This window comes from Hypanus sabinus, chromosome 13 (genome assembly GCF_030144855.1).
Source record: "Hypanus sabinus isolate sHypSab1 chromosome 13, sHypSab1.hap1, whole genome shotgun sequence".
Lineage (NCBI taxonomy): Eukaryota > Metazoa > Chordata > Chondrichthyes > Myliobatiformes > Dasyatidae > Hypanus > Hypanus sabinus.
Window position 1 is genome coordinate 7692180 of NC_082718.1, and position 27901 is coordinate 7720080.

At 38.4% G+C, this 27901-nt stretch overlaps 1 protein-coding gene across 2 annotated transcripts in view; it reads right to left on the bottom strand.

The window, feature by feature from the left end:
- Positions 1-27901, bottom strand: part of exoc4 (exocyst complex component 4) — a 502794-nt gene that overhangs the window by 227716 nt on the left and 247177 nt on the right. Inside the window, exon 10 of one of the 2 annotated variants that reach the window (XM_059987074.1) lies at positions 11345-14434. The exons of the other annotated variant lie outside the window; for it this stretch is intronic. Within the exon in view, the coding sequence (XP_059843057.1) occupies positions 14365-14434 (70 nt within the window). The 3' untranslated portion in view covers positions 11345-14364. Of the gene's footprint in view, positions 1-11344; positions 14435-27901 lie in introns of those variants that run through there. 2 annotated transcript variants of the gene reach the window in all.

Consider the following 27901-nt stretch of genomic DNA (forward strand, 5'->3'; position numbering starts at 1 on the left):
GTCATTCCTAGGCAAGATTGGTGAACATTTCATTTCCAATAATGCTTTGTCTCCTAGATACATTCTTGCCACCGAGAACCCAAAACCAAAGTCCCACTCCTTACCTAAAGCTCTCTCTTCTTTCCATTTGGCAGTTTGTGTGAAATGGAGGAACTCTAGAATTTGGTTGAAAAAAGTAATACATATCTTTTATCATATTTGGCTCACAAACAAGAGAAAATCTGCAGATTCTGGAAATCGAAGCAACACATACAAAATGTTGGAGGAATTCAGCAGGCCAGGCAACATCTATGGAAAAGAGTAGGTACAGTTGATGTTTCAGGCTGAGACCCTTCATCAAGACTGAAGGGCGGAGCTTATGAGGACAATGGTGCCTAATGGTGACTCCTTTGCTTGCATCTTCAGAAACAGCTCTATTTCTATCTTTCATATCTCTCTTTTCCTTTTCAAGATTCTTTTGAAGACCTGGAGTTACACGCTGACTTCGGTTCCTTGCGGAAATGGGACCCGCTCTCGGGGCCTCACCACTGGCCAAATGAGGGTGTCGGATTTCCATGGATCTGGAAGCAGGCGGACTCCAGGTCAGTGCTGCCGCCTGATGCGTCATGGAGGACAGAAGATTGTAAGCAGCAAGCTGGCTGCCTTCTGTATGCCCAGAGACCTGTTCTTTGGGTACAGATCTTGGAAAAAGTGACGTAATAGACTTTTAACACCATAAATCAGCAAGTTGTTTTGTTATGTTTCCCCTCTCGCTGTGAAATGGGAGCATCTCTTTTTCCCTTATTAGGGGGAGAGAGAGAGAGAGAGAGAGAGAGAGAGAGACTGTGGTATGTCGAATACCAGGTGAATGAGTAGTCTTCGGGGTACTGCAAGTTTGTGTCTTTACTAATGCTTTGCTGCATGCTTGAGTGCTCGGTGGGGGCTGCCAATGCTTTTTCTCTGTTGGGGAAGGGGGCTGTTGCTTTGCTGTTGCTTATGTCTGGGTGGGGGGAGCTTTGGGGTTCTAACATTTAATTGTCATTCATTCTTTGGGGCACCCCTCTGCTTTTGTGGATGTTTGCGAGGAAATAGAATTTCAGGATGTATATTGTATACATTTCTCTGACATTAAATGTACCTACTGAAACCTATTGAAGACTAGAGAAAAACTGACTCATCTTTTTACTCCAGTCCTGATGAAGGATGTCAGCCCAAAATGCTGACTGGTCACTCTTTTCCATTGGTGCTGCCTGGCCTGCTGAGTTCCTCCAGCATTTTGTGTGTGTTGATCATATTTGGCTCATGTCCTTTCATTAAGAAATGCTAAGTAATAGTCAATGAAATTACTGAATATATTTTAAAGATGCCTAACTACGTGTCAGAAGTTTTACATTTGTTTCAGAACATTTTCAGATTTAAATAATAAAAGTGACACTTTCAATCTTTAGTCAGTGGAGATAGTAAAATGCTTAAGTTTGGTCATTTTCAACCTCGTAGTCACAAAATTATGCAAAACAAAAGATTTGAAAAAACGTCATGTACAGTATGCATCACAGATGACTATTACTTTTAGATTGAAAAATAATCAGCTTTCAAACCCTCTTCCAGAGGTCTGAGAGTCTTTGGAATTTTCTTGAAGGATGGTGGAAACTGAGGCTCTGAATATACACGAGAGGCAAGGTGGTGAAAGGTTATCACAAGGAGATGAACAGCAGGCTTTAGAGGCCGGGTGACCGACTCCTGCTCCAGATTTATACAACAAGGAATTGTTCACAAAACATTCAATGTCATTTCAAAAATGATTATACTCCATCAATAAAGAGGAGATACATCACCAATTTTTTTTATTTTTTTTTCTTCTTTTATTTCCCTGCCCCCTGACCCCTGCCCCCTCACCAATATTTTAATTAATGGAGGAATCACTATTAGGAGGCTCCAAGGGTAGTCACAGCTGAAGGGTGGTAGTAGGGACAAGCTCCCACTACTAAACAAATGCTCTTCATAGCATCCCTCTGACAACCAAGTGCAACTCCTGGCCTTCATGTGTGGCATAGTTCTTATGCCTGGTGGAACTGTTCTCACTGACAGGAGAAGGGGCAAAGGTGGACGATTGTCGCCTTAAAACCAGTTGCTCCGGGCAGATGGGGCTCGTTAACCATGGATGGTAGCTCATCTAGGAGAGGGAAAACTCCGATTTCAAACCTCCACTGTCTTGCGGCTATACCCGCTCACGGGGAAGGCTTTGGGAGTAAACCCCGAGCAAAAATCCGGAGTCGGAGTCCCGAAGGCGGCTGACTGCTGTACCCGGCACCAGCACGGCAACTCCTGCGATGCTGCTGGCACCAAACTGTACCGACCTCCGTCGTTCCTTTGGACCCGTCATCAGCATGGGGGGGGGGGGGGGGGGGTCCCACTGCATCGGCAACAGGTGGATCTCCATATCAACTCTGCCCTGGCTTGCACCCTGGACAGACCACTTCAGCTTTGCTTCAGTGACTACCAGAGGCGCAATACCCATGGTCAACCACGACCGACAGAGGCCACACACCCACACACGCACACAATTAGGAGGATCCTCTTCTATTTAGCAAATTATATTATCATGACTCCTTTCAAGGGAATGTGATGATGAGGCACTCTTCATAAAAATACTAATACATCAATAGCCTCCTGCAATAAGAAAACATATTTAGTCACATTTATGGTAACTTCCAGATGTTCTTATACAGGAATTTGTTCATGCTGATGACATCAATGTCTTTGACACTTGAAATACCATTACTAGTGCAACATACCCAACATGAAAAGAAGGTAAGACTTGAATGAGACCATGAGACAATGAACACATTAAAGTATGGTACAAACACTAGGCACTGAAGACATTAAAACCCGACAAAATTTTGCGATGTCACTGACACATCATAATGAGAGTTACAATGCGGTACAGATCTTTTGGATGTACAGCTGATGTATTAACTGAACACAATGTTATGGGAACATAATTGTGCATTCAATTTAGTATGGAAGGCTATAAGAAATTAAGAAATAGACTCCCAAATATGCTGGATACTGCAGTTTCACTGTACCTTGATCCTCCTCTCTGTACAAGGTACAAAATAATTAAATAGAAGCTTGCATGCTAAAAGCAGAGATAAAAAAGATTAGATGTTGGTGGTGCCCGTCAGTCAACAAGCACCTGCCACAGATTGGGCTAACTGTTGCATGTGGACTACATTTCTGATGGTTGGTGAAACCCAAGATAACAATGCTTGGAGATAAAATGCTTTATTCAAATCACAGTAGTGGAAACAACAAGTTGGATCAGTAGGCCAGTCTCATACCCATAAATCCAAAGACCATGAAAAATAATTCCTAAACTCCACGTTTCTCTTTCTGTTTTGATTTTGAAAAGGGAACTTCAACCTTGTAAACTTAGTTATTTTAAAATTCAATGACTTTCAGGTACTTTTGTTTTTTTTACTTCAAAATCCACCCAATTTTTATATAAAAAGCAATGGCAAGTGTTCAATAGAACTGATACGTATAATTTCTCAACCATGATGGGAGTAGAAAAGGATTACTGATTCACTGACTCAATAAGCAACTCTCTTTAATCTCCTGTGGCATTCTACAATATGCAGCTAATGCCTTCATCTATTCATTACATATTCATAAAATAAAACGCATTGCTAGGGAAAATCAAGATACCACAACTGGCCTGCAGGAATTTCCTTTTGAAACTTACCATTTAATATGTGATATTATCGAAGGTTATGGAGAGAAGGCAGGAGAATGGAGTTGAGAGGGGTAATAAGTGAGCCCTCATGAATGGCCTAATTTTGCTCTTGTATCTTATGGATACTTGAACTGAAGGGAAATTAAGGTGAACCAGTTATCAGCCAATGCTAGTGTTTTCTAGATTCATAGATTACCAAATGAGCTCCAAACTCATCAATGACATAATTTTCTTAAATTTTATGTTAAAATCGTCAAACAACGTTAAATGCAAACATTGTTACCAGTGGATACTAAATGCTTATAAGTATGATTTTGGAATTTATAAAAAAAAATCAACATTCTTCCCTCTCAATTACAAACATTCAGTTATCAACCTACCAAACATCTGACATAAAGCTCAATAAGTTTATCCTAGCCACCTCAAATCTTGGACTAGATTACCTACTGAGATAAACTACAGCATTTCAGTATTGCTGTGTGTCACTGCAGTAGCAATACATGAACTTTGCTGAAGTTAAATCTTGATACAATAGGAGCTGCAATAGTAATATTCACGGATTCTTAGAACAGTCCAATAGTATGATCACGTTTTTCTTATAGAAAAGACACACACACACTTCTCCAGCATGTACAAAAATACACGTTGCATGAACTGAAATTCAGTAGCTGGCATCCGGTATTTTGTGATCCTGGGTCTCATCTAATGTAATTTTAGAATGCATTAGCGCTGATGGGGCCCTGCCAGTGTTTGTTTTCCACCCTTAGAACTTTACCCTTAGCCATCGGCTTGTTGCCAATGTGGAAGGCTCTGATTAGACTGAGGATAAAAATGAACTGGCACATTACTCCGAAGTTCCTCAGCACTTGGTAACTTACCAAGAAAATGATAGATGAGGTTAATGCAATTTGCATACATTGGCCAGAAAGTTAAAAAAAATCTGATAAATAAATATGCAACAATCCCCTGGGCAATTCTGGATAATGAGCTCTTGCAGCAATGAGCAAATACGATTTCTCAATTAATGGAAAGTGGAGTGTGTAGGAAGAATGTTCCTAACGGTGCAACAAATTGCCAGTTGCAGCAAGGTATCTTAATTGGGCCTTTCTCCCCCTTCCTTCTTATTGCCACAGCGTTTGTATACCCGGCCGCACAATGTGAGAAAATCAGCAGTAGCAGGTCTTCAACAAAACACGTTTCTGCCTGAGTTTTGCTTAGTAGTAATTTTTTAAATTATTACAAAATATAATATACTATATATTATATATATACTATAAAATATAATATACTTCTAAACTAGGTTTTTTTTATTTCCTTTACTTCATCTTAAAAAGCCAATGAACAATAAACTCTGTTCGCTTAGAGTATATTCCTTGTGTACAAACCTTTAGTCTCACCAAGAAGCACTTGATAATCTTTGAGAGTGGTTTGTGGTGAAGTGCACTTGTACATGTACAGAACTCAATACTTTGCTGCAAGTATTAAATGTAACCTGCAGGTAAATCAACAAGAGTCTGTGAAACTATTTCCAAACCCTGAGATAATACAAAACGTGGAACTCCATTCCCTCAAGACAAGTAAGAAGCACAAATAAAGTCATTGCATATTACTCCACTACATTTCATAACATAGCAACACTAAATTAAGCAAAATTCAGGGCAAGTGGTCTCAGCAGGTATTTATGCCTCACACAAAGCTCCTCTCACCTATTCTTCTTGCTCTAGCAAGAACTCCTTTTTGCCTCCTTACCCCCCACTTAGGTTCTTGTGAAGTTCATCTACAATTAGAAAACTCTTGAAATGAGCTCATGCAGCTACTTTTCCAAACAAGATGCAGAATTTTACAAAGTCAAGTCACAAATGCCCATGACTGCAAGAAACTACAAAGAGTTGCCGACACAGCTCAGCACATCATGGCAATCAGTATCTATACGTCTCATTACTTCAGTAAAACAACTAACACCATAGGCCTCATCCACCATAGACACAGTCTCGTCTCCCTTTGGGCAAAAGATACAAAAGTCTGAAATCCCATACACCCCAGCTCTGGGACAGCTTCTATCTCACTGTTATAAGACTACTGAATGGTAAGATGGACTCTGGACCCACAACCTACCTTGTTATGATCTTGTATCTTATTATCTATCTGCACCGCACTTCCTTTTTAAAATTTTTTTTAATTGATTTTTTTTAATGCATTTTCTACAACACTACAAATTAAAAAAAACCCAAAACAAAATAGGAAATTAATACAGTGCAAAATAAATATATAATAATATAATACAAAAAAGATAATTGAGAAAGCACCCAAATTGAAGTCACGTAAAGTTAGTATCCACCCCAAGCCCCACAACAAAAATAAAACTCCAGACCAACCACGACAAAATGTAGAGAATATAAATCAGGACATTCAAACCCCCAAAACCGTAAATACACTTGAAAACAGAAGATAATAATGCCTACTACCAAAAAAATGGAAGAGCTGAAAGTAAGGGACTGAAAAAAAGCACTGCACTTTCTTTGGAGCTGTTACACCTTATTCTGCATTCTGTTATTATTTCACCTTGTATTACTTCTATCCACCGTGTAATGATTTGAATGGTAGGAACAGTACACAAGACAAGTTCTTCACTGTACCTTGGTACATGTGACAGTAATAAACCAATTCCAGTTCCACAGAGTTGAGTAACAATTACCGGGTAACTACATTCAAATTGCTTCAAATCAATGTAATGATATCAAAGTAAATAAAGGTTCCAGGTACACAGATCTCACACATTCTATACTTCAAGACAAAGTATACACTATTCCTTCACAACAGAAAAAATTCTAAATCAAACGTGTCACAGTAAATCTGTTTTATAATTAAAATTATCTCTAAATTTGATTATATCAGAACACTATACATATCTATCACATCTACTATTCATGGTGCTTTAGAAATTCCTGCCATTTACATAAAATTTCTTTGAAATATTGTTTTGATGTCTTTTCCATCCCTCTTCTCATTGCTACCATCAGGGAGGAAGCACAGGAGCCTGAAACAACACCTTCAATGTTTTAGGAACAGCTCCTTTCCCTCTGCTATCAGACTTCCGAATGGACAATGAACTAACCCATAAACACCGTCTTACTATTTTTGCCGTCTTTTGCACTACTTACTTAAGCTAGTTTTTTAAAATATATTTAATTCTTATTGTAATTTACAGTATTTTTAAATATATTGTACTGTACTGCTGCCACAAAATAACAAATTTCCTGACATATGTCAGTGATATTAAACTCAGATCCCATTCTGATTGTTACCATCATTACCATACATCACTGATAATGAACATTAGTTCAGTGAGAACAAACAGTCAGTGAGCTATGAAGGCTGTGAGGAAAGAAATGAAATAATTATGAATAATTTCATTGTCCTAGCAATACAATAAATAGATGAGGGGCTGATGAAAGCAAACAAGCAACTTCTAGTATTTTAAGGTGTACAGATTTTGCTCTTAATGTGCTTGAAGCACTGCAGATGGTCAGATGCCACATCAGAATTATCAATCCACCACAAGTATTTGCAGCTTGAGGTGAATGAACATTTGGTTTCAATGGGCTTCCAGCCAAAGCAGTTAATAGGTAATCATAGAAAGAGACTAGAAAAAAAATTAAAGTAAAACTGCATAAGTGTAGAAAAGCTAACTTCACTAACTTAAGATGGAACCCAGTAAGGGTTTGATTTGGAAAGCCATTGTGGAATAGTTCAAGATAAATTGTGTCTGTTTTTTTTTGATGATGCTATATACATACATGTTTCATCCTACAAGTTTGTAAAAATGATTGGAGCCCACAAGTGTGGTATGGATATGGAAGTCACAACAAATAAAGAGAGGTGAGAGATGTTTTCAGACCAGCTGAGCAGTGAACAGTCATTTTCCCAAAAAAACATTTGAAGTCCTTAACTCGTTTCATTTTAAGGTTTGGAATCAAGGTTTGCAAGCATTATTATAGTGTTCAAAAAGGTAGAATATTATAATAACAGTTCAAAACTTTGGCTGACATAAACAGAACAGTAAGATTATCAAAAGCATTGAAGCTTGAGTTTGATTGTGGACAAGTGTGAAATGATGCATTTTGTGTTAATGATATCAAGTCTAACCACATTTAGGAAATTTTCGATCTCAGAGATGATTAATTAACCTGATCCTTGATAAAGTATGTGTTAGAAAAAAGTCAGTGCCAAATTACACTTTGCCCTTTTTCTTTTCCCAATCTTAGTGAACTAGTTCTTTGTCTTTTTGTTTTTGTTTTTTAAGATTGGCCACATCAGTGACTTCTATATTAGAATCAGAATCAGGACCACTGGCATATGTCATGAAATTTGTTGTCTTTGTGGCAGCAGTACAATGTAATGCATGATAAAATAATTAAATTAAATAAGTAGTGCTAAAACAGAAATGAAAAAGTAGTGTAGTTCATAGGTTCAATGTGCATTCAGAAATCAGATGGCAGAGGGGAAGAAGCTGTTCCTGAATCACTGGGTGTGTGCCTTCTGGCTTTATACCTAGTTCAATGGTAACAATGAGAAGAGGGCATGTCCTGGGTGTTAGGGTCTTTAATGATGGACACCGCCTTTTTGAAGGGCCACTCTTTGAAGATGTCTTGGATACTACAAAGGCCAGTGCCTTGACCTAAGGGAACATGTGCTATGAATTTTCAGCATCACATGTTCTGTTTCACTCTTATTGAAAAACCAGCGTTTATTTTTATCAAATAATATCATAAGGCAAAAAGCTTCACAAACCAGATACTGACTTATGTGCTAGGGTGGGAAGGGCAGCCATTGATCATTAAACATCATGTTTACTTTGTTATACTAACAACATTTAAAAGTATTGTAAATACATACTTAATTGGTTTAATATTATAAGGTGCAGTAATTAGAAGAAACATTTTATGGATAATCAGAAAACCAAATATTAACATAACTTTTCTTCAATTATAGCCAGATTTAATGAATAAACAAGGGAATTATTTGAACACTCACACTCAGAGTACAGCTCCTTATCCTGTTTGTTTCAAATAATAATTAGGTCACCCAGTGATTACCCAGCTGTGCATTGTGTACTTGATTAGATACGAAGGGATACTCCAATGCATTTTTGATAACTAATAACAAAGGCCAAGCATAGCTCAAGAGATCACAAGACCCATTAAGAAAAGAATTAAATTTTAAAAGTTCAGGCATTTTGTATAGTCACAAAGTCATTCAGGGATGTAATAATTTAAAAGAAAATTAGTACCATTCCATTGGACTGAAGATGCTTGTGGCACTGGCTTTTCGCTTACTGTCTCTGCTCCGAGTGTTTTCCAGGGGCAGTTCTTTTCAACTGGCACTTCAACTGCAGTTATACAATATTTTCCATATTACGCTCAGTCACAGAAGCATAAGCTTCACCTGATTCAGCTTTGTTTGTATGACACCAAAAATTTCAGCAGTGGTAACTTCGTTTGCAGTGTACTGCTAGTACAGAGTTAACCATATTATAAGCTATAAATTAGACTGAAGAATTTAGGATAAGAATGGGTAAGAGTACATTATTCTTAAGTGAATTTAAAAAAATTTAAAATTAGTTGACAAGTAAAGCAGACTACAGAACGTAGGATTGAAGAATCCACTCGCTTCCAATTTTTGATTATGAACCAACCAGCTTTATATAAGGTTGGGAAGTAAAGAAGAATTCAAGATCTAAGGATAACATGGTCAATAACTGGAAACTTGAAGTAAAATTGGCAACAAAAATAAAGATTTTCTAGTTTTTAATTTGAGTAATGCAATACTCAATTTAACAGATTATAGACTTCAGAAGAGGTCGATGAGCCAGTCTTTATCAGAGGATCAGAGGTGGAGAGGGTTAGCAACTTTAAATTCCTGGGTGTTAATGTTTTAGGGACCAGTCCTGGACCCAGCACAAAAGTGTAGTTGCAAAGAAAGCACAGCAGCGTCTCTACTTCCTTAGCAGTCTCCAGAAATTCGGCATGACATCTAAAACTTTGACAAGCCTCTATAGATTTGTAGTGTTCACTATATTGACTGACTGCATCACAACCTGGCACGGAAACACCAATGCCTTTGAATGGAAAATGCTACAAAAGTTAGTGGATTCAGCCCAGTACATCACAGGTGAATCCCTCCCAACTACTGAGCACATCTACATGAAATGCTGCCATAGAAAAGGAACATCCATCATCAGAGATCCTCACAACCCAACTCACACTCTCTTCTTGCTGCTGCCATCAGGTAGAAGGTACAAGAGCCTCAGAACTTGTATCACTAGGTTCAAGAACAGTTACTAACCCTCAGCCATTAGGCTTTTGAATAAAAGGGGATAACCACACTCACTTGCCCCATCAATGCAATGTTCCTTCAACCTATGACAAACAAGAGAAAATTTAAGCAACACACACAAAATGCTGGAGAAACCCAGCAGGCTATGTAGCACCTATGGAAAAGAGTACAGTCAACATTTTGGGCCGTACTCTTTTCCATAGGTGCTGCCTGCCCTGCTGGGTTCCTCCAGCATTGTGTGTGTGTGTGTTCCTTCAACCAATGATCTCACTTTTAAGGACTCTTTACTCATTATCTCATGTTCTCTTTATTTATTGCTGTTTATTTATGTTTGCATTTGCAACATTTGTTGTCTTTCCCACTCTGGTTCATCTTTCATTGATCCTGTTATAGTTACTATGCTACAGATTTGCTGAGTGTGCCCACAGGAAAATTAATCTCAGGGTTGTATATGGTGACATATATGTACATTGATAATAAAAATTATTTTGAACTTTGAATTTTAAATACTAGGATTGTAGCGGTGTGCTACACGCAGCGCTAAAATTACGACACGGAGTCGGTAACTGCAATCGAAGGAAAAACTTTATTCAAAAACCTCAGCCTCACTTTTAAGCCTCCCTCAACCTGCCCCCCCCCCCCCCCGTGGCGCAGAGGCTCCAAAGCTCTGTGCTCACAAACCCCCGTAGGCTATCTAATTGTGAGCCGGTTCGGATGTGCCAGGAAATGGGTCGCCACAGGATCAACAGGTTATAGATAATGAGCCATTCTGAAGCTAGAAAGTTTTTGTTTTACAGGCTCAGGTACAACTTCTATTTAGATGAACCTGTGCCAGCTTGAATAAGTAACAAGAAAATAAAATATTAAAGAAAAATTCTAGTCTTCTGTCTTAGTTTTCAAGGCAACTGAGTACAAATTCCACAGCTTTAAGTATTAATTTCCACGTGCTTCAAACCAAACGAATGACATTCTACAGTTTTTCCTGATCTGAGAGAAAATGATGGATGCGGCTTATCAATCAACCACACAAAAATTTAGAAATTACCATAGGAAAAGGTCAGTTGGGAAAGTAAATTAAATAATAAAATCATTCACACATTTTGAAAATGCCTGACAGCTTAACCAGCTCTTTACTTCAAATTTGACCTATCTCTACGTGCCAAGGAATTACAAATAGGTTTGACAACAGTAATGTAATGGAAGTTTCAGACTTTTTAAAGAAACCTCAAATTCCCTTCCTAATGAAAGGACACTTAACAGAGAACACTGTCACAACGAAGATAATTCTAAAAGTAAGCTGACAGGTGTTATGTGGCATGCAAACTTCTTTAGCTTATTTCTAAGGCATTCCTGATCACTTGAAGATCTTTTATTTAGAATAGGATACTCTTAACATACACACTCAGTTGTAATTTACAGCATCTGTTAAGTAACTAGGCACAGACATTATTTAATTATATCATTTGGACATTTGGAAGAACAATGTAATTTTAAGTAATAACCTTAGAGATGTTAATAAATGCCATTTTTCTCACATGGAGCCAATGTGTCCTGATAATTAAAGGACCTCTACCAAGGAAATCAACTTATCATAAAACATTTGGAAAACATTCATTATCAGATGCACTCAGTGACCTTGGTACTACAGAATTCTAAATACAGTATTTAATACATGAAGTGTGCAATAGTTATGTAATAACTGAGACAACGTAAACTTGAGTCAGGGTGGAAACAGTTTCTGCCCTCAGACTTCTGAACTCCCTGTCGCATCGCATGCAAAGTCTCACCGGTTAATCTGTTATGTAGTACTTAATTTATGCTGTTTACTTTGTTTATTTATGTGTAATTCATCGGTAGATTTTATCCTTAATTTCCTAAGTTATTGTGTGTCATATGTGTGTTATGTGAAATACTGTAGTTTATACCTTGATTCAGAGAAATGTCTCGTTTGACGGTATACATGTATGTAGTTAAGTGACAATTACTTGACAGCCCCCTGACCTGTATTGAATTGTCTTTATTTCCTCCAGCCTTCACATACATGAAGAGTAAAAATCTTTACATTACGTCTCCATCGAAATATACAATGTGCAATCATAGTAATTTATAATAAATAGAACAGTTAATGTAATATAGAGTACACTTAAGTCAGCGTGAGTTCATCAGTCTGATGGCCTGGTGGAAGAAGCTGTCCCGGAACCTGTTGGTCCTGGCTTTTATGCTGCGGTACCACTTCCCGGATGGTAGCAGCTGGAACAGATTGGGGTTGGGATGGCTTGGGTCACCAATAATCCTACTGGCCCTTTTTACATACCTGTCTTTGTAAATGTCCTGAATCATGGAAAATTCACAATTACAGATGCGCTGGGCTGGCTGCATCACTCTCTGCAGAGTCCCACGATTAAGGGATGTACAGTTCCCATATCAGGCAGTGATGCAGCCAGTCAGGATGCTCTCTGTTGTACCCCTGTGGAAAGTTCTTAGGATTTGGGGACCCATACCAAACATCCTCAACTGTCTGAGGTGAAGGAGGTACTGTTGTGCCTTTTTCACCACACAGCAGGTGGTGTGGATGCTGAGGAACTTGAAGCTGTTTACCCTCTCAACCTCAGATCCATTGATGTCAATAGGGGTTAACCTGTCTCCATTCCTCCTGTAATCTACAACCAGCTCCTTTGTTTTAGTGACATTGAGGAAGAGGTTGTTTTCTTGACACCGCTGTGTCAGAGAGATGACTTCTTCCCTGTAGGCCACCTTGTTATTGTTTGTGATAAATCTCATGCTGACTTCAGTGTACTCTATATTACATTGACAGTTCTATTTATTATAGTTATTATAGATTACTATGATCACACATTGCACATTTAGATGGAGATGTAATGTAAAGATTTTTACTCCTCATGTATGTGAAGGATGTAAGATATTGTACATTATTCTGTAATCTCCAGTATCTCACATCCAGCATGGTTTATATCATGCTGCCATCCTCAGAGACACCGCTGCATTACTAACATGAAGAGCTTCATTATGCAGAGACAGGAGATTAAATCACTTTTGGAAGTGGCAGTGAGCAGCTCAGCATGGGGCATAGAGGTTAGCGCGGCTCGGGGTGTTGGAAATTGGAGTTCAATTCTGGTGTCCTCTGTAAGAGAGTTCGTGTTTGTCTTGCATGCATGTGGGTTTCCTTCAGGTACTCCGTTTTCCTCCCACTGTCCAAAGATATGCGGGTTAGGTAATGGGTTAATTAGACATTGCAAATTGTCGTGTGATGAGGCTAGGGTTAAATAGATGGGCTGCTGGGCAGTGTGGCTTGTTCTGCCAGGAGAGCCTGTTCTGTGTTGCATTCTTAAGTAAAATAAAAAATAAAACAACTCTGCTGATTTGATTTGAATCAAATAATGTATTTCACTGTATGTTTTGATGTATATGTGATAAATAAAGTCAATCTTTCTTCCTTCCTTTTTTCTTTAATTTTTTGTATGAATTCACCTAATTCATACTGTACTAAGTACTTTAACTATGGTGAAATCCAGCTGAAAATGGCAAAGTTGTGAGTCCCCTGATTATGGGGCACGATGTGTGCTTTGTATTCAAGTTGAGATCATAGCAGCTTGTGTAACACAAAGAAATGTGATTACATAAAGCAGGTGGATAGTTCTCCCGCAACATAATAGAAATCTGTTCTGTAAGAGTACTGCATGCTGACAGTCAACAACATTTATCAAACATTAAACAGCAGAGATTACTTTTACTGTTATTTCTTTACATGTCCGTAGGAAGCAAATAAATCTAGTGAGATGACACACTGCCCATTTCCCAGTGCCCTGGGGTGGGGTGTTGAATGTCCATCATAGCACAGGGTACTACTCGTGTTAACCAACAAACTTGGCTAAATTACTTCAGAGAGCATCAAGAGTCATTCACTGAAGCTGAAATTATGTGTAGATAGTGTGGCAGACTTCCTTTCATAAATAACATCAGTCCACTAATTAGCTTTTGACACAAAGCTTGGAAATTTCATATTGATTTTTCTAATGGAGTTTGCAAGTCACCAGATTTGGAAAATTCAATTTCTTAACTTGCTATGGGGAATTCAGGCTGCATGATACTGCTGTGCCCACACTAAGCCCAAATTAACAGAAGAAATCTTCCTTCATTCCTAGTGAGGTAAATTAAGAAAAAGTGATTTATAAATGAAGGGAAATAGAGACAAATAGATTCAGCTTTGTTCTTTCTGCATTCACACAACAAATTCCTTAGACAAAATAATTCAAAATCCAATTAAGTTCTGTCAGTCTGAGAGTAAATGTTGTTTATGCCTCTTGTCCATCTTTGCTCCCTCTTGAGCAAATTGTGCATTGGCCCATTTCAGAACAAATGCCTCTGAAAAATAGAACACAAGCAAATTCTGTAAACTGAGGTAACTATTGATCCACAAACAATGTTTTGTTTACTACAGGACAAAAACATATATAAGTTTGGTTCATTACTCTCACTTCTCTACATCATGCCCTAAAATATCTGAGTTATAGAAACTGTCTGGATATAAATAATACAAACTAATTTCCTAGGGCTTTGTTCAATTCTTCATCTAACTTTAATCCAGTCTCTTTACCCACTACACCACTTAATTTTACACGTAAGACCACAGTAAGTAATGAAAAACCCATAAGTTCTGCCTCCAATCCAACTCTACTTTACTTGCATAACTTTATTCCATGCATTAACAATAAATGCACATCCATCAGGTATAGAAATCTGAGGTGCAGGTAATTAGGTAACTGGTCTGTATTATAGGGTAGCTAAGGAACAAATGGGCTTACCAAACACATTTGCACTTATTCTATGTGTCCTTCCGAATGATAATGAACACCAAACATGGTATAATGTATAATACATGGCAGTGTAGTTTGAAAAAGGAAGCAAAGGAACAGCAATCAACTGGTCAGACACACAAACTGTCCTGCAGTGTTGAAGATAATGGCTGATTGGTATCACAACTCTCTCTGTAAGCCATGGTTCCATAAGCCTTAATAGAATTATCTATCAAATCCTCACAAGGACACCCGAGGATATCTGAATTTACAAGAGTCAAATTTAAGTTTACTATATGAACTGCAAATGTTCTGCCTCAATTGTTTTTAAAGTAATTTTTTTCCACTTTGTTTTCTTTTATCTTTTGCACTACAGCTTGAATACTCAGGTGCACAAATTTCAAAGTACTCCAGTTACACTCACAGGTAAGTAAAATGGTTGTAAAATACTTTCAGAACCTACTTGCTATGGTTTGCAGTTGCCCATTTCCCAATTTCTCCCCTCAATCATCTGAAGGAGTTGCCAGATTGAATCTTGAAAGATCCTGACCAAGCATTGCCCATCATTAAACCATTCATGAGCTAGGAAAGTGAACTGTGGTGAACTACTGTTTCTTTGTGAACATCTCATCTATACGAAATCACATATTCATTGCCTGTACATTTTTCTAGTACAATGAGCAGGCTTGATCAGGAGCTGGAAAGCTAATGAATTATCTTTTTGGCATAATTTTAAAGATCTTTATCACTTGAGCTATGATGGCATGTATGGCAGTAACACCCAAGAACTTAGTGTGACTTTGCACCAGTTAATGTTACAGGCAGAGAGCATTTGTCATTCATTTCCATTGTGAAATAATTCTGTTTCAGTAATTGAAGGTTAAATGATTGCCAAGTTTCACCTACAGCAACATTTCTCTCAAGTTTTGACAGTCCAGGTATCTAAAAAGTTTAGTGCTCTGCATTTGAACAAAATGTTAAGTGAGAAGAAAAAATATAAAAATATTGGTTCACTCAGAAATGACATGTAAATATGGGAAAGGAATCGAACTTTCCATTATAGATGCCAATTAATATGTCAATTTCTAGTTTGCAATTTAAAATACTCAAAAGCACAATTAGATATCAAATGCCACCAAATCCCTATCTTCAATTGGAAGGTTTTAGAATTTGCCCTTAGTTTCACCAGAGGGCACACACTCAGAATACAAGGACGTCCCTTTAGAATGGAGATAAGGGGGATTTCTTTAGCCGGGGGTTGAAAATCTGTGTAATGGCTGTGGAGGTCAACTTATTGGGTATATTGAAAGCAGAGATTGGTAGATTCTTGGGTAGTAAAGACATCAAAGGTTACAGGGAGAACGGGGTTGAGAGGGTTAATAAATCAACCATAATGGAAGGGCAGAGCAGACTCAATGGGCTGAATGGTCTAATTTTGCTGCTATGCCTTATCATCTTGTGATCTAGTTTTCCTTTTGTTTCTCCTGAAGGAACCTGATAGGAATAAACTAATCAGTTTCTTAAGCTGCTTAGACATTCAACTACATTTTGGTTGATCTGTACACCAGCTCTATTTACTTGCTCCTATTCCATATTGCTTGACAGAGGAAACAAAAGGTAATAAATTGTGATGGACTGTGCCTTATAGTACACATTGCATACCAAACATCAGCAAATTACTCGCTACATCAAGGTTCAAATGTGGGCAGAGGTCAGGTTTAGAATGGTACCTTTGACACTATGCGAAGTTAAGTGTGACATTAAAGAACATTTATAAAATTAAAGCAAGATGCAAGAGATTTCACAGATGCTGGAAATCTTGAGCAATAGTTGTGATATGCGGGAGGAACTCAGCACGTCAGGCAGAATCTATGGAGAGGAATAAACAGTCAATGATTCAGGCTGAGACCCTTCATCAGGACTGAATAAAAACTGGGGGGGTGGGAGAGGAGTACAAGTGATAGGTGAGTGCATGTGAGGGGGAAGGTGGGTGGATGGGAAGTGCTGATGAGAAGAAATGATGTAAAAAGCTGGGAGTGATAAAGGAAGGAGATAAAGGGCTAAAGAAAATGGAATCTGATAGGAGAGGACAGTTGTCCAAGAAAAAAAGGAGGGAGGTGATGGACAGGTTGTGAGAGTGGGAAAGGGGAAGAGAAGGGTTCAGAGAGCCTCCAGAATTAGGAAAATTGAAAGGGTGGAGAGGGAGTAACAGGGAGGAGTGGTTATATTTGTGCCATCGTGTTGGAGACTACCTAGACATAATATGAGATGTAGCTCCTCAAACCCGCATTTGGTTTCACTGTGGCATTAAAGGAGGCAGTAGACAGACATATCTGTGTTGTTATAAAATTAAAGCCAATAGGACTCAACAAGGAAACTCTCCAAAGTTATAACTTCATCTCAACTGCAAGACAGTGATCTGGAAATCCTCAGGGCAGTGAGTCCACAGTCCAAACATCTGCTGCTTCATATTGATGCCTGGCAGTTCTACAGAGAAGTGCTGAGCATCTGCAATGTGTATACAGCAGTACAGAGCAGACTGGGTATGGATATCAGGTGTGGCTTCTCTACCCTTAAACACACCACACGGTTTAGAGTATGAGCCAAAGGACGTGATGCACTTGACAAATGGCTGCTTAACAATATACCAACCATTGCTGGTGTACATTTACATTTGCTGAATGTATATTGAAAATAAAAAGAATTCTCCTACTTTTCCAGTGCTTCTAAATGTGTGCTGTTGGAAATTTAGGTTTTATGATTAACACAAACCATAAGGGTAACTGGTGAATGGAGTTTTGGTTTGAGTCCAATCTACTGCTTGCAGATTGTTCTATCTTTTAAAATGTTTTCAGTGGTTAAGTATTAAACCATTGAGCACATCTACAGGAAAACGTTGTTACAGAAAAGCAGCATCCATCATCAAAGACCCTCTCCACCCAGGCCATGCTCTGTTCTCACTAGTGCCATCAGGTAGAAAATACAAGAGCCTCAGGACTCGCACTGCCAGGTTCAAGACAGTTACTACCTCTCAACCTCCAGGTTCTTGAACAAAAGAGAATAATTACACTAATAATTACATTCTATTTCTGGTGTTTCCACAGTCAACGATCTCACATTAAGGACTCCTCATCTTGTTACTTCATGCTTTCATTATTTATTGCTATTTATTTATATTTGCATTTGCACCGTTTGTTGTCTATTGATCCTGTTTACAGTTACTGTTCTATAGATTTGCTGAGTATGCCCGTAGGAAAAAGAATCTCAGGGTTGTATCTGGTGACATGTATGTACTGATAATAAATTTTACTTTGAACTTTGATTTAAAACATTGCAAGCCATGAAGCTACAAAAGGAAAGTAATCAGAATCTTAGGAAAGGCAAATACAAAGCCTTTGTCAAGGATCACCTACCTTAGAATGGAGATTTCATCAGAATATTAAACTATGTTTTCTTCTACTTGCAAATTAACATAGTGGTTGGGGATATAGCTGACCAAAAACTGGACTGTGTAGCTTCTGTACATTACAGGTCTGTGGCAGCACTGAAGGTGAGTGACTCTCTAAAGGCCAGGGAACAAATCAGAAGCATGACGGAGAACGCTCAGCAGGATAGGCACAACTCCAGCAGCAGAGCAGCTCTCCTGAATCGTACACCCTCCACCACCGAATATTATTATTTCCTACACCACTGGTAAAGTGGCTGCAGTATAGACCACCCACAGAATGGGCACAGGTTAACACTTCAAACAATAAAACTATCTGCCAGACTGGACTTGACCTTCCACCTAAAATAAACATAGCCTCCATGAATGATACAATATGGTGTAGCATATACCATCTATGAAAGGGAATGCAGCAACTGGCTAAGATCTTTTTGAAAGCCTCTTTCAAAAACATGAACATTGCCACCTGGAATTTTAGGTCAAAAAAGATTATGGGAGCACCAAAAGTTCTTTTTCAACTGGACTTCCTATAAAATAAGGGTATGAACAGAGTGCAGTAATTCAATACAGTTCACCATCATTTTCTTAAAAGCAACTTCAGGGGGATAATACACACAAAATGCTGGAGGAACTCAGCAGGTCAGCACCTAAGGACAGGAATGAACAGTTGGCGTTTTGAGGCAAGACCCTTTATCAGGTCTTCATGAAGGGTCTCGGCTCAGAACATCGACTGTTTACTTTTCTCCCTAATGTTGCCTCACCTGCTGAGTTCCTCCAGTATTTTGTGTGTGTTCAGGCATCGTCAAGGAGCGGTGTCTCAGAAAGGCAGCATCCATTATTAAGGACCTCTAGCACCCAGGACATGCCCTTTTCTCACTGTTACCATTAAGTAGGAGGTACAGAAGCCTGAAGGCACACACTCAGCGATTCAGGAACAGCTTCTTCCCCTCTGCCATCCAATTCCTAAATGGATATTGAATCTACCTCACTTTTTAAAAAATATATTTAACATACATAATTGATTTACTTGTTTATTTGTTATTATTTTTTTTCTCTGCTAGATTATGTATTGCATTGAACTGAAGCTATGTTAACAAGTTTCACGGCACATGCTGGTGATGATAAGCCTGATTCTGATTCTGTGTTGCGCTGGATTTACAGCATCCACAGAATGTTGTGTTCTGAGGAATAAGCAGTAAGTGCCAGCAGCCTATTTTGAACACACTTAGAAAATGAATTTAAAGACTGATCAAGGGTTTAGGACCTAAAGTCACAAATCTGAAGTGCATATTTAAGCCTGATATAAGATTTTTTTCAGCATTGACAACGACATTCAGAGCTGCATTAAACAGGCATCTCCTAGCTGCCTTTGGGAGACTTTGGTGTAGAGTCTTTCAGAACAGGAGCCTTTGCCTCTCCACAAAGGTTGCCGTTTACCAATCGCTCTGTGTCACCACCCTCCTTTATGGCTGTGAAGCCTGGGTAACCTACTGCCATCACATGAAGTCCTTAGAGCACTTCCACATAAGCTGCCTTCAGCACATCCTGGGAATTACCTGGCGTGAGCGGGTGCCTCACACTGAAATACTTGTAAAGACCAACTGCAGAAGTATTGAGGCCATGATCACCCAGCGTCAGCTGCAGTGGCTGGGGCACGTGATAAGGATGCCCCCATGTGGGCTACCCCGCAGAGTGTTATACAGCCAGCGACATCATGGTCGACACTCAGCTGGAGGGCCGAAGAAGCGCTATAAGGATCAGATGAAGAATGCTTTAGGAAAGTGCAAGATCAGACCCAAGGACCCGGAGGATGTTGCTGCTGACCGCATCACTTGGAGACACTGTGTAGGGACAAAGTTCGTATTCTGGAAATGGAAAGAACAACCAGAAGACAGCAGAAATGGAGAAATGCAGCCAGGGTTGCCATCACTATCACCACTACCACATATACCTGTCCCACCTGCAATAGAACTTGTGGGTCCAGGGTAGGACTACATAATCATCAAAGATCTCACTGTTAAAGGAGTGGACGTCGTCATCTGATTTCGATAGACAACCGAAGAGAAAGAAAGATTTTTTAAAAATACCTGGTGAATGCTTCAGTGGATGCTGTATTCCCCACAAGAGTCTGATAAGTAGTGAAGATTCTTAATATTAACTGCTTTTAGCTTTTGAAGAGTACTGATATTTAAAAAATTCTTTTTATGTTCCTATGCTGAGATGAATCATGATCAGTGTTAATAAATATGGTCATTACCTCCAAATATAAGTGGCACTTACTAAATTCAGATATGATTTTTGTTTGGAGAATGAGAGAGAAAAGAGATATTGAACTGGATCATTTCAAATAGTAATTGTCTAGATGAGATAATCAGCAATATACTGAAGTGATTCAGGAGAATAGTTTCATGTGTAATCTATTTTATATATCCCTGCAGCATTGGGTAATGACAAATGCCCAACATTCTTCAAACCGGGTAAAATCCTTTGGACCCAGAGCTAAACTCTTGTTATTTACTGAAACTTCAAAAAACTGCAGTTGAATTGCACTCAACACAAAGTTGCAGAAAAGTAAATAATCTCTCAATAATCCAGTAGCATTAGAACAGAGAACATATTATTAGAACAGAGATGAGGAGAAAATTCTTTAGCCAGAGGATGGTGAATCTGTGGAATTCATTGCCATAGATGGATGTAGAGGCCAAGTCACTAGATATACTTAAAGTGGTTGTTAATGGATTTTTATTTAGTAAGGGCAGCAAAGGTTAAAGAGAGAAGGCAGAATGGGGTTGAGAGGAATAATATATCAGCCATGATGGAATGGTGGACTCAATGGGACAAATGGCCTAATTCTACTCCTATGCTTACGGTCTTCATGCATCCAGAATTCTCATGCAACTGGTAAGAATATTCTAAGAATGTTCAGCAACTTTGTAAAATGGCTTAGCAGTGAATTTTATTTCAAATATTATGCAAAATATGTTTTCTGTTTATCTCTGTGCAAGGGCAGTGCAGTCGTAGGCTGATTAGCAGTAACATCCTCTCTGAAGATTTGGCACTTCCTATGATGGTGAGTACAGTCACTTATTGTGATCTACTTTTGCTGTTTTTCTAAATGTTAATATTGTTCAAACTTAAAATGAGAAGTGCAGTGTAAAACCTTGTTCTTTCAAACGGCAAGGACATGACATATAGTTTGGCAATTTATTAAAGGTTTTATATATAGAATACTGGCATGTGATGTACAGTAATTATTTTGAGCAATTCTCATGCAATCAGCACCCCACACCCACTGCTCCCTCACTCCTCATGGGTACTGGAGAGCTGAGGGCTAACTGTAACAGTTCTATCAACTGAAGTGATATGTATTTCAGTAGGCCTCTATCTAGCGGACAAAACAATTTAAAATACATATTTTTTTCAGAAACATTTCAATGACGTTATAAAATCATCTATGTGGAGTGCTTTATCTTGGTAACTATTCTGTTTTCTGGGTTTCCAACTGGGTCAACTTCCAACTGCTCAAAAACTCTGCAACAGTAACATTGAAAGGAATTACTTTCAGTTAATGTCCAATAACTTTGGCAAATACAATCTACTAAGTCAAAGTGGCACCTCGTTCACTTACCCAACAATCCACCCTCATCCCTGTCATGTATCATGGAGGTGAAATGTATAGGATACACTGTAACAAGTTACAACACATATTTGGCAACATCTCCCAACCTTAATCATCTTAAGGACAAGAGCAGCAAGTTCAAGTAAAGCCATCAGCACCAGCTCCTTTCCATTATAATCATCCTGCTTGGATATTTATAGTTCTCACTACTGAAACAGTTCAATTTAAATTGGACAGTTAGTGAAAACTATTTTCCTTCACTATTACTGCCAATTATAAAGTTGTCATATAATGCATAAAGTATAGCAATGTTTTTGAGCAAATGCTGCTAGTCAGCAAGCAATTTGCATCTTGTTATTTAATCATTTCTAAGCAGTAGGCACTAATATTAAGGAAGTTTGAAGAGATTGTGAACAGTGCTCAATAAATGTGTTAATGGAGACAACTTTCATCTCTCAGGTTTCTTAAATTAGTTGCAGAGGATTTGATTTGTTAAAGCAACATCAGAAACCCATGTTCATTTTTAGTGTTAACCAATTCAACTAATAAGTGCTTATATGTTGACAGCGCTTTGAAATTAAAGCTATATAGTTTCTCTCAAACTGTATAATATCCCTTAGCATAATCACTGGATTGAAATCTTGTGATTCTGACAATATAATATTGTGGGGGCACCTTCAATACCTGGTCTTCAGGGTTGTAAAACATCCCCCAGCATCTTCTTGAGGCAACAACAATGGGAAATAAATTTTAATTGTAGATTACTATGCCAATTTTTTAAGAATTGTAAGCAATTTTATTATATATATGTGTATATATATAGATCTTTCTTCAGATTAGATTATATAGGTGACCAATTTCCAGGTCAATTAGTGCCAATTGGGAAATTGGACTAGATACTTCCATCCAGTGTTTTCCTGTGTCACTTAGACAGCTAATTAAATTAGTGAATGAAAGACGCAACCAACAACCTTTATTTTTCAAACACAAAGGAAGCAAACTTCACATCAGACTGGCAAAGAGATATTAACTAAAGGGTCCCGAAAAGCACACTGATGCTCTCAGAATCTGCCAGGCTAATTTTTCTTTGCTCAATCATCACTATCTGTTTCCTCAATGATCACATTATGCCATGCAACGTCAGTCAGTTTGAACAGCCAGGATCTCACAATGACACAGGGCCACTGAGAACATGGAATGTGGGGGTAGGGTGTTAGGGCATATTCTGGAGTTAGGGTATGTAGCAAATTTTAAATTCAACAGCAACCATTCTTCAGATTTGAATGGTGAATGCAGATGGAATTTAAAATGTAGGTCAGAACAATGAGCGTCCTAGGGCTGCAGGTTGGGGTCAATTGCAAACCAAGAGACACTCCACTTGAACCTCAGATGCCTGCATATGCATGAATGGGATTAACATTAATTTTATGAGTCTGGAATGTGGGTGTGAAGAAGAAGGTGTTTGAAAAGTATATGAAATTCAAAGGAAGCATTGTAGGTACACTGTAACTACAGAACCATCCTGCTGTTACCTTTGATCTTTAGCATATAAAATGTCATGTAATACTGGGTCGAGCAGGCTTCCACTAGTTTCTGTGACTTTGTTCACAGTAACAACCGTGCGGAAGGGGGCTGCTGTTGAGAAGTGGTAAGGGACAATGAGATATGGAAACTGAAAATCTCCCAGCAACCCACCCCCATGGTTTTCCTCATATCTGTAGCAGCCTTCTTTGTAATTGCTCTGTGGCCATGGTGGGGTAGCCAGGGGCTCTGATGATCTTCCTGGCAGTCAGTGACATAACTGTGAGCTCAGCTTGTGGGAACTACAAAGGTTTTGTTTCAGCCCATGAATCACTGTGAAAAATGATAAACAATGTACTTTTCCCAATTCTGCGATTCTTTCAGAGAAAACTTAGTAGATAACAGTGCTACATGATGAACTCTAATTTCGCATTAGCGGTGTTGCCTATCACGTACATTGTCCATTTGTGATGATGTTAACAGAATAAGATTCTCTTTCTCAAAAGAAAAGGGAAACAGAATCTTTGAATATTTTTAAAGCAGTGTTGGATAGATTTTTATTAAGTAAGGGAATGAAAGATTACACTAAGTAGGTGTGAATGAAAATATCTATCATCAGATCAGATCAGTTATGGTGCTTTTGCAAGGAAGAGCAGGTTTATATGTAAATTATATGTAGGAGGGAAGGGTTAAATTGATCTTAGAGTAGGTTAAAAGATCAGTACAACATTGTTGGCCATAGGGCCTGTTCCGTGTTGAAATGTTCGAAAGGGTTCCCATGTGACATCAGTGCTTAACTCTATGTTCTTATTCTACGTACGTTATTTTGGCAGATTCATTGCAGATATTTCCTAACAATTGCCATGACATTCCTTAAGAGAAATCTATGTAATGCCATATGAATAGATGCAAATAGATTAATTGAGTGTTCAGTTAGTTCACAATTATACAGTGATCAAAAACTTGCACTCTTAATCTATTTTGGGCCAAATAACTTTCATATATGCATAATACAGAGTATTTCCTGCCTGCATTACAGAGTTAATTTGCAACAGCAATTTTGAATGTAATCACAGTTTCTGTGTGTCTGAATATTTGATACAGACAAGCTGTTACTTTTGGTCTTGCTTTTCATATTTTAAGAAAAATTTTAAAAAGTGCCAATAACATTATGTAATGAATTGTATTTCCAAGTAAGATCCATTCCTGAAATAATCTGACATTGACACTACTCCACTCAAAATGCAGCAAATTAAATTAGATTTCAAGTTAGCATAGATGCTATACAACACCAGTGATCACAGATTCCTGGTGCTGTCCATAAGGAGTTTGTATGCTCTCCTCCTGACCACATGGGTTTCCTCAGTGTGCTCCAGTTTCTTCCCACATTCCAAAGATATACAGGTTAGGCTTAGTAAATTGTGGGTGTGCTGGAAACATGGCAACACTTGTGGGCTGTTCCCAGCACATCCTCGGACTGTGTTGACTGTTGACACAAAATGATCTATTTTACCTTATGCTTTAACATTTTGATATATATAACTCAAAAATACCTTAAATTTTAAAAAAATTCTTTTCTCTACATTTTCTCTGAAGATTGCTTCTGAGATTCTTAAAAAAGTACATTACAATTTATACATATAATTTCAAGAATCAAATAGAAGTCAAGAGCAGCTGTAAAACTACCAGCGTGAAGCACAAAAGGCATATAAAGTGATTTCCCACTTATTTATCATTAGCCTCAACTACTGCAGTTGCTTGGAAAGCAACACGCTACAGAATACTAAGTTGGTGCAACACAAGTCAGTTGTTGCCTCAGATGTGAGGAGTGAAAAGTGATGATGATGAAAAGTGCAAAAGAGAGATGGACTGTTTCTGATAACCCAACCTCAGAATAGAAGGACGTTCCTTTAGAACAGAGATACGGAGGAATTTTTCAGTCAGAGGGTGATGAATCTGTGGAATTCACTGCCATGGACACAGTGGAAACCAAGTCATTGGGTATATTTAAAGCTGCTACCGATAGGTTCTTGATTAGTAAAGGGGGTAATAGGGTTGAGAGGGATAATAAATCAGGCATGATAGAATGGCAGAGCAGACTCAATGGGCCAAAAGGCCTAATTCTGCTCCTAAGTCTTACGGAGTTGCTTCTTTAGTTGTTGCATGGACAAGTGACATAAGGGAGGCAATGGGGTCAGTGGAGGTGGAAAAAGTAAACTGGATAGTTGAAGGGGAAATGATCTGAAAAAGGGAGGGGCAGTTGAGGTTCAAGTTGAATTTTCATGTCTTTTGCCTGTATATCTATACCACCAAATAAAGTAATGTTTCTCTGGACCATGCTGCATCCATAATACATATATCACCCTAACACATAAAACAAAACATCACCACCAATAAGTTAATAACATATAAGTCAAAACGCATTACTTGGCAGTGGCATCATAGTGAAGATGACAGGCATTGTGGAAGATTATCCGTTAACCATGAATGCTGTTGTAGTAGAATGTGAAGAGGAAGGAAAGCTTCTTGGCTGGGATAAGAATAGCGAGGCCAGATATGTAGGTAATGGAAAAGACAGTGTGCAGTTTCTAACAGTACTGAGGGTGAATGACTGGTAAAGTTAAAATCAATCTGTTTTGACAGTCTGCTATTTTGAATTGTTCATTTCTGAAATTCTTTAAAGAGCTCAGTTCATGTTGTCAAGCATCTCTCAGGAGCTCTTCAGCAAAATAGTCTTCTCATGATGCTCATAATAGTACTGCTGTTGTGCCTTGTACTTTTTTTTAAAAGAGCCTGTTTCATAAAATTAAGTGATATATCTAATGTATACCTGTTCACTGATCCCCTCGGAATGTAGAGAATACTGATCTCAATTTGTGTAATAGTAGAGGCATCATGTTGGCCAGTGGGAGCTTGGACTGGAAAGAGAGGAAGGGGTGATATATTTCTGCTGAAAACCACTGTTTACGGCGTTTTAAAGCAAGTACATATACCTCTTTGGAACAAATTGCTCAATTCCCTGTCAAAGAGTGGACATAAATATACGGTCACTTCCATAAAACAATGAAGGATAAGTAAATGAGGCAAAGGAAGAAAGATATCAAAAGAAAGTTGACAAGTTTGACATTATATTCAAAGAGAATAGTACAGCACAGGAGCAGGCCCTTTGGCCCAAAATGTCTACGCTGAACTTGACACGTATTAAAGTAAATATCTTCTGCTGTACATAACCATGTTCCTCCATTCTATGCATATTTATGTGTTATCTAACAGTATCTTAAACACTACAATCTCATCTGCTTCCACTATACCCTGGTAGCCAGTTCCAGACGTCCACCATTCTATACTCCATTGATATACCACAGGTACTAACATCATATATCATGCAAAACTATGCTGATTGGTTTGGAGTTACTAATAACTATTCAGAGGGCAAAGTTCAAAACTTCAAAGTAAATTTATTATCAAAGTACGTCGAGTAGATGTCACCATGTGCCTCCAGTACCCTGAGACCTCACCCATAATAATCAACTCCACCATCTTCCGAACCACTGAGGTCAAACTAACCTGCCAATAGTTTCCCTTCTTCTGCCTCTCTCCCTCCTTGAAGAGTGGAGCGACTTTTACAACTTTTCAGTCTTCCTGAACCATTCTGGAGTCTTGCAAGATCATTAATAATGCCTCCATGACCTCTTCAGCCACCACTTTCTGATCTGTGGGGTGTATGCCATCTGGTCCAGGTGACTTATCTCCCTTCAGACCTTTCAGTTTCCCAAGAACCGTCTTTTTCTAATTAATTCCAGACATTATTGGATATAAGTCTGGTTTTCCTTTAATGATTTCCCTCATCATCTGAGTCCAATCTCACCTTTCATTACCACTAACATGAGAAAATTCAAAAATGCTTTATCTAAAAAGGTCTTGAGATGTAATTATGGCTTTTACCCACTTTATTTCCGTCTGAATATCTAAGAATATTAGCCACTTTCCACAACTGATCCAATCAAGAGTTTACATTATGAATAAAATGCAGGGTGCATATTTTTATTTTGCTCCTTAATACTAGTCCTGAATGTTGTCTGCGCCAAGTAAACATGACCATAAGGCAGACAACTCCAGAATCTTGCGTCTCTCACTTTCTCTTGGCATAATGCCTCTATCTTTTCATCAATCATCACTCCACTTGAATAGCCTTGACTATCGGAAATAAATTCACTGACCTGGAAGGGACAAGACCAGAGTGTTCAAATTATTTTTCCTCATTATAAAGAAAAAGAAAATGACGAAGAAACTTGTGTGGGATGAGAAAGATAATCTCAGAAGGGACAGGGGAATACAGCAAAGAAAGGGGATTATTGGCTGACCTTGTTTTGATCACACACCGTGATATAATTCGGTTATTCACAGCATGTAATCAAAATAGACAGCAAAACTGCTTCTATGTGAATATA